Raw genomic sequence first — 8,136 nt, 5'->3', positions numbered from 1 at the left:
AGTTTTTAATTTATTACATTTAATGAATAAAACACAAACTAGGTTTTCTGTGCTTATACAAAAGCGGCCGATTTTATTGTTTTTAAAGTAATACGGTTACTAAGCTTCGTGTTTCAATTAAAAAAAAAAAACATTAATTTCAATTATAGTGTAAATGAAATGAAATTAAAAAAATGTATTATTTTTCTATCGGATGTCTGTCTCTTATATTTCGAGCTCATTTTGAAAAGCTCACTAACTTTCAAATGATTTTGTCTGTAGCTGATTGCTACATTTATTTGGCTGTAGCTCTTGTTGTTAGTTTTTAATATTTTTAATAAATAACATTAAGTGGCATGTTATATCTAAATAAAAATTTCTATAACTCAAAAAGTACCGCTATTTGAATATTTTGAGTGATAAGCTTTGCGACGAGTGTATAAGCGTACAATTCGACATTGATTTCAAATCGGTGACTCTGTTGTTGCTTGTAGACCCTCTAAGGCAATCAATTTTTTTTGTCTTCTTAAATTGTACAACACTTTTTGAATATTGTCCTAAATTTTCAAGTAATAGTTTCGGAGTTACAGCCTTGAGAACTTATGCGCTCGAGACTTGCTATGCTAAATGCGTCGTCTTTAAACGCGGTTGTCAAGATTTCTCGGCAACTACTCAACCGATGTTCATGAAATTTTACATAGGTGTTTGAAATACAATTCTTAAAGACTTGGACGCAGGACATTTTTCGTTTATAACTATTTGAAAAAAAATTTGGTGTAATTTACACTGAAATTTTCATTTTCTTAATGTCTGCCAAAAGTCCAATTTTCAGTTTTTTTCTTTTGGCAAATTATAAATTAAGAATTTAACTAAAACAAGTATTTTTCACTTTAGATGATCCTATAAAGAACCAGGGGGGTCACCGGAAATGGCGTCGCAATAGAAGAATTTTAATTTTTTTTCTCAATTTCAGAATTTCTTTGTTAATGGTGTAAATCTGTAATTATCTATATTACTAGATTTCAGCGTAGAAAATTTTCAAGCTACCAAGCTATCTGGCTATCTCCGGATCGAAAAGTCACCAACCAGTTCGATCATGTTGTGATAGACGAAAGACACGACTCAAATATTTTAGATATGCGTACATTCCGAGCTCCTAACATCGACTCGGAACAGCCAAGATTCGCATCCGCCTCTGTGCAGCAAAAACACACGTCAACAAACACAAGGAAGGTTCGACGTCGAGAAACTGAAATCAAAACAGACAGCCGAACGATATTCTACTCGGCTTGCACTCCTGCTCTCTGAGAGCAATCGTCAACAACTCGGTATAAGGGAACTGTGGGACGGCATTTCAAATTCCTTACGTACAGCTGCAACCGAAACCATTGGTTTACTCCTCATTGAGGAGGAGTGTTGTGACGCAGCGGAAAGAAAAAAAAAAGAAAAAACAAACTGCCTACCACGCAACGTTATAATCGGTCAACACACGTGCGGGATGAGATGGATACCGAGAGTTGAAGAGGAAAGCGAGACGCATTTGCAGCGGCCGAAATGCGTGAGTATGAAGAGCTTGACATGCTGGCCGACAGAGGTAATGGTCGAAAATTCTACGGAAAGATGCGGGGTTCCTGTAGAATCTCCAATCTGATGTAGCGGCTGATGCCCGGATCATACTACAGTAATTACGGGAACACTTCACCAGGCTTCTGAATGGTAGTGAAAATATACCGTCAGAAGAAGGCGAAACCGATGCCCCGTTCCATGACGATTAATCAGACGTATTGACCCACCATGAAGAAGTTCGAATAGAAATTACCCGCCTGAAGAACAACAAACCGATGCCAACGATTTCAATTTAAGTGTCCTATACTCAATCCAAAAAAAGAAAGAGAAGAAAGAACCCACAATCTGCGCCAACTACCGTGTGATAAGCCTCCTCAACATCGCGTATAAGGTTCTATCGAGCGAATTGTGTAAAAGATTTAAGCCCACCATCAACAAACTGATTGGACCTTATCAGTGTAGCTTTAGACTTGGGAAATCAACAACACGATCCGCCAAATCTAAGAAAAGGAGCTGTCTTTATGCCGCGATGTCTGAACTCTGTATCCCCGCAAAACTAATACGGCTGTATAAACTGAGCAAAAGATGCGTCAGGATCAAGAAGGACATCTCCGGGTCGTTCGATATCGACCGAGGTTTCTGACAAGGCGACTCCCTATTGTGCGACTTTTTCAGTCTAAACTTGGAGAAAATAATTCGAGCTTCAAGACTTAATAGAGACGGTAACATCTGCTATAATAGTGTACAGTTGCAGGCATACGCCGATGATATTGATATAATTATCTGGTAGTGACCGAGGGCAAGACGGAATATCTCCGGTCATCAAATAAACAGTCGTTGCACTCGCGACTAGGCTCCCACGTCACTGTTGATAGTCATAACTTCGAAGTTGTAGATAATTTCGTCTACCTTGGAACCAACATTAACAGCAAGTACAACGTGAACATCAAAATCTTTTGCCAACATGTGATACTTTGGACTAAGTAGGCAATTAAGAAGTAAAGTCCTCCCTCGACGAAAAAAAAGGAATCATTAGTTTCGTCTTGCGATCTGATGAGTCGACGTTACGAGTTTTCGAGAGAAAGGTTCTGCGAAAGATTTATGATGATTTGCGCACTGGCCACGGCGAATATCGTACGAAGAGCCTTTTATTAACAAAAATATAAAAAATATGTTTTCTGCTTGATAAAACGTCCAATGGGGTGATAGATAAAAGGATATAATGTAAATATAAAAACAATTAGTAGCAACATGTTTCAAGAATATAAGAAGCTGTAATGGGTCGTTAGTGGAATAGACGCAAAAATTTTAGTAGATTCAAAAAAGTTTCTTTTAAAGCGGTGAGTAGTGCTTATCAATTTTTGTTGTTTAAATTAATACGTATTATCGTAAGAATATTGTGCAGTTACGTGTATTTTTTTATCAGTTTTATGAACGTTTTATATGAGATTTAAAATTTTAAACGAATTTTTCCCACAACGCACGTTTTCAAAATCGGTGCCCTCTAGATTTGGAGAACTACTGTACTGACCCTTTTGAAATTTGAACACTATTTCATATTTACGAGAAAATCGGTTGTATAGAAGATGTATGTTATATTGATCCTATTTTCTGTATGTCATTGTTAAATATATATTAGAGGCGTCACCGACTAGCAGTCAACGCGATCGGTCACGCTTGTTAAACAGTCCATAAGTTGTTTTTCTCTACCATACTTCTATACATCTAGTGCTTTGTAAACACACGTGCTTGACTAAATTTTTGATGTGAGATGGCCCCGGGCCCCAATATCTCGGCGACAATAGATTTGCACTATTGTCACCAAGCCCTCGTGCAAAAAGAAAAAAACCAGCAAACGGTATTGAAGAATTCCCAGAATTGCCCGTAACAAAAAAAGATAGCCCCAAATTTCTTGTGATAAAATCTAAAGACGAAAATAAACTACTAAGTAGCTACTCCATTTTTGCGGTGCACAAATCCCTTCTGGCTTTAATCATAGAAATAAACAAAATTACTCCTCTACGTGATGGAGGCTTATTGCTGCTGGTGAAATATAAAGAAATAACAAAAAAGTTTATTAACACCCATTCTCTGCCGGACCTTTGCCAAGTTTCATGTGAACTCCACCACAATTTCAATTGTGTTAAAGGGACAGTATACGCGCCATTCCTAAATCAAGTTCCAGAGGGCGAGATTATTGAAGAACTCAAGCAATACAACGTCACTAACGTCCACAAATTCAGGCGCATAACTGAAGGAGTCGTAAAGCCAACTGGAGCAGTACTACTATCATTTTACACCTACTTTTTAACGGAAAAAATTGACATAGGCTGTCAAATATGCACTTTGTAGCCATATTTCCCAGACCCGATGCGATGCAAATCATGTCAGAAACTTGGGCATACAATGAAAATGTGCAAAAACGTACCCGCCTGCGTCTCTTGCAACCTACCTCCCCACCAACCAGAAAACTGCATCAGAACATCATGTGCAAATTGTTTTGGAGAGCATGCAGCCTCGGCCAACACATGCCCTAAATATCAGCAGGTCAAAGCTATTCTTAAAATAAAAACTGAGAAGAAACCGCCAACAACCGCCCAAACAACAAAAGTACAAGACAATTCTACAGCACAAGTAAATACACATAATCCGCCTGATTCCAACAACTCTACTTCAGAAGCTCCTAATATTACGCAAGAAACCGTCAAAGCAACTACTAGCAAAGACAGTACACACAATTTTTTAACAGAACTCAACGCTCAGCCAACAAATAAAACTAATCTGACAACAACATACAAATTCAACAAAAGATCATACTATTGTTACATTAAATCAACACAACAACTACGGTGGCGAGAAAACGTCGAAAACCGAACCTGAAAAAGATACAGATCACCGCATGGATACCGACACGTCTACGTCTACAACAAATTCCATGAATATGCGAAGCAGGGGGTCGCAATACTAATAAAACGGAATATTCCGCACAAATGTATAGCTATACATACAAATATCCTATCAATAGCTAAAGAACTGCATTTCCTTACACCCTTCTCAATAATAAATGCATACATCCCACCAAGTCAAACCTTTTCCGACAAAGACATAAGAGATCTACTCCATCAGACCCAGGCTCAAACGCTACTACTAGGTGATTTCAATGCGTGGAGTCCCCTTTGGGGTTCAGCCACTACCAACGCTAGAGGTACACAACTAGAAAATGTTATATTCGCGGAGAATCTGATTGTGCTAAACAACGGTTCACATCTGATTGTGCTAAACACAGAACGTTCACCCATGTCGATATCACTATGGTTTCATCTCAACTAAGTCCTAAATGTTCGTGGAAAATTCTTAACTTCCTTTATGGAAGCGACAATTACCTAATTCTGTCAGAATTACAAAATAATTTGAACGTACAGAACCCGAAGAGATCTCCAAAATTCTTGACAGACTTTGCAAAATGCAAAGACACACTGTCTAGAGGCAATACAAGAGTGGCACCCTGTAAACATTCACCAAGAAGCAGCCACAATTACCAAGATAGCAAGACCAAGATTAGCCGTTCCCACGACAGTCGGGTCTACGTAACCGGAACGGACCCGAATATTTATTCGGTCAAGTCTGTCAATTCGGCAGAACTCTGCCGCTACAACAACAGCAACAACAACCAAGATAATTAGAACAGCAGCCAACAAAACGATTCCTCAAAGCAACTCAAAGGGGCATAAATCACGCTCACCATGGTGGAATAACGAGCTTAGTCAATTACGTACAAATAAACAAAAACTTTGGCAGGTTTATAAAATCTTTTGTAACATTGTCAACCTTATCGCTTACAAAAAGGCAAACGCCCAGTTCAAAAAACGCATCAAAGAAGCAAAACGGAAATCTATATCTGAATTCACCGAAACTATTAATCCAAACTCTTCGCCACAAAAGATCTGGGCAAGAATCAAGACGCTCACTGGCATTCCAAGAGCTCCCATTAACGCGATAAGTCATAATAACGCCTTTCTTTCTTCCCCCACCGAAATTGCAAATGCCTTTGCTTATACCTGGTGTAATTACACCCAAGACACTAACTTTTCCGAAGAATATAATACGTTAAAGCAGACTATATTGGCCGAAGTATGTTACCCCAGCACAGTCACAGAAGGCGCTCTCTACCTAGAAACAGAATTCTCCCAAATGGAATTAGATGTCGCTCTGCAACACGCTAAAGGGAAGTCTCCAGGAAAAGACCTTATAACCTACGCTATGCTTCGCAATCTGCCACTTCCGGCAAAACGTATCCTTCTGTCATTGTACAACAACATCCTCAACGGGAGGCTTTATCCTCACACGTGGCTATCGGATACCATACTACCAATCCCTAAGCCAAATAAACCCCACGACAGTACAAGTGGGTATTGCCCAATTTCACTAACCTCCTGTCTCAGCAAAATATTTGAAAAAATGCTCACGAAAAGGTGAATGTGGTTTTTCTTGAAAAATAATTTAATAAGTCACAACCAGTCAGCATATAAAAAGAAACATGGAACCATCGACACACTCCTCCACCTACAACACTTTATCGCCGATGCGCTCTCAACCAAAAATCGCATCACAGTGTTAGCCACTGACTTCGAAAAAGCATATGATCGCATTGGCATTCAGGTCATTTTAAATCAACTCAAAGAGTGGAAAATTAGGAAAAAGATATTTGAAGTCATAAAATCGTTTATGACTGGACGGGCATTCCAAGTTAATATCAACGGACAGCTTTCATAACCTTTGCCACTCAATAAGGGCATACCCCAAGGTTTCCCTTTAGCGGTTGTCCTATTTATGATAGCCTTTGAGCAAATAAATAGAATAACAATAAACTACAAAAATATCAATTTAAATATTTATGCAGACGACGCTTTTTTTATACAAAAAATAAGGACTTACTAAGCACTAAAAATACATTTTAAAGCTACTACTCGAACTCAAACAATGGGGATTAAGATCTGGAGTCACCCTTGCTTATGAAAAGTGCAAAATTTTGCACATCTGTCGAAAACAAGGTTGCCCCGCAATTGATATCAATGTTGAGCTCACTAACATTCAAAATGTAAAAAACTCAAAAATATTAGGCATTGTATTTGATTCTAAATATTCTTTCAAAGAGCACTGTCAGCAGTTAAGAAAAAATCTAACTACCAGGCTTAGTATTATTAAATACTTATCATCAAAAAACCTTTGTATACATACTAACACTTTAATTAATATAACAAGATCAATAATGCTATCAAAAATAGATTATGGACTCCCTATTTACGGGTGGTGCGCTAACACACATATAAAACTTTTGCAAGCGCCATACCATACAGCGGCTCGACGTAGTTTGAACGCTTTCCCCATTTCAACAGTTAAATGTATGTTAGCAGAAGCAGGTCTCCCCTCCATTGTTGAAAGGCGCGACCTCGCTATGTGGAGACTGATCCCAAAGTTTATTAATACCACAAGTAAAACGCTATTCAACATATTCCGTCTCGCTGCATCCCACAAACGCAACTACTCCATCGAATCTACTATTCGTCGGTGCATATCCCATTGCAAAGAATTAGAGATTCAAATACCCCCAATGGGCAATCAAATTTGTAAGCAAGCGCCTTGGTCGCTAACACAATCTTCTGTATCCGACCTTTTATACACCTACCCTAAAGCACACACCAGTAACAAATGCTTTAAACAACTATTCATTGAGCACTTTAACAGTAGGCAGATGATCAAGTGGATCCCCATATTTACAGATGGATCAAAACCTGACCACAGTACAACGTTCGGTGTAGTGCACCAAAATGAAACACTCATAACAGCCGGTTGGCTCCCATTGCACTGTTTTATTTATACAGCAGAAGCAGTCGCGTTGCTACAAGCCACAGAATTTGCAACTAAAAACAAAGGGCAATTAAAAATATTTACCACGATAACTATTATTAACCGAATTAGGGACAGATTTATAAAATATAAAAAGAAACTCCAAATCTTTTGATTTCCTGGGCATAAGGGCATCCCAGGCAACGAGTTTGCTGACGAAGCGGCCAAAAACGCAGTCTCAACACCATGTCTAACTTTTAATGCATCACCGAACAAGGATTTACAGAAGATGATAAATAGACACCTCCGTAAAAAACAAATTTCAGACTGTCCCATTATCAGCATCTTTACTCCACCATTAATCGTGAATGTGCTAAAGCGCTTTACCCAGCGGATTTGTCAAGGAAAGAAATAACCTATTTCACTCGACTGAGGCTCGGCCACACAGTGATCACGCATAGCCACATTCTTCAAGATGACCACCTGTACGCCCGGACTGGCCAAACCGCCTAACTGTCCAACACATCCTCGACTATTGCCCAAACCTATCGGCACTTCTAGCAAAGAATTTTGGTACCACTGTACCGTCAACTCTACTAAATAAAATTAACATCGGAAACGTTAAAAAAGTAATAAAATATATCAACGATATTAATCTGAGCAGCAAAATTTAAACCAATTTTTACCAAATAAAATATATTACAATATCAATATGTTATATTCGGAATATAAGAACAGCATTCG

General features: G+C 38.5%; 1 protein-coding gene across 1 annotated transcript in view; it reads right to left on the bottom strand.

Annotated features, from left to right (window-relative positions):
* Positions 1-8,136, bottom strand: part of LOC108975717 (G-box-binding factor-like) — a gene marked incomplete at its 3' end in the record, with an annotated part of 59,761 nt that overhangs the window by 50,834 nt on the left and 791 nt on the right. The window contains exon 2 of the mRNA XM_018944411.1: positions 7,809-7,985. Coding sequence (XP_018799956.1) covers positions 7,809-7,985 — 177 coding nt within the window. The remainder of the gene's footprint in view (positions 1-7,808; positions 7,986-8,136) is intronic.

The sequence above is a fragment of the Bactrocera latifrons genome, unplaced genomic scaffold (assembly GCF_001853355.1).
Source record: "Bactrocera latifrons isolate USDA-ARS-PBARC rearing strain unplaced genomic scaffold, ASM185335v1 scaffold_689, whole genome shotgun sequence".
Taxonomy (NCBI): Eukaryota; Metazoa; Arthropoda; class Insecta; order Diptera; family Tephritidae; genus Bactrocera; species Bactrocera latifrons.
This window is presented reverse-complemented; position numbering and strand designations above follow the sequence as displayed.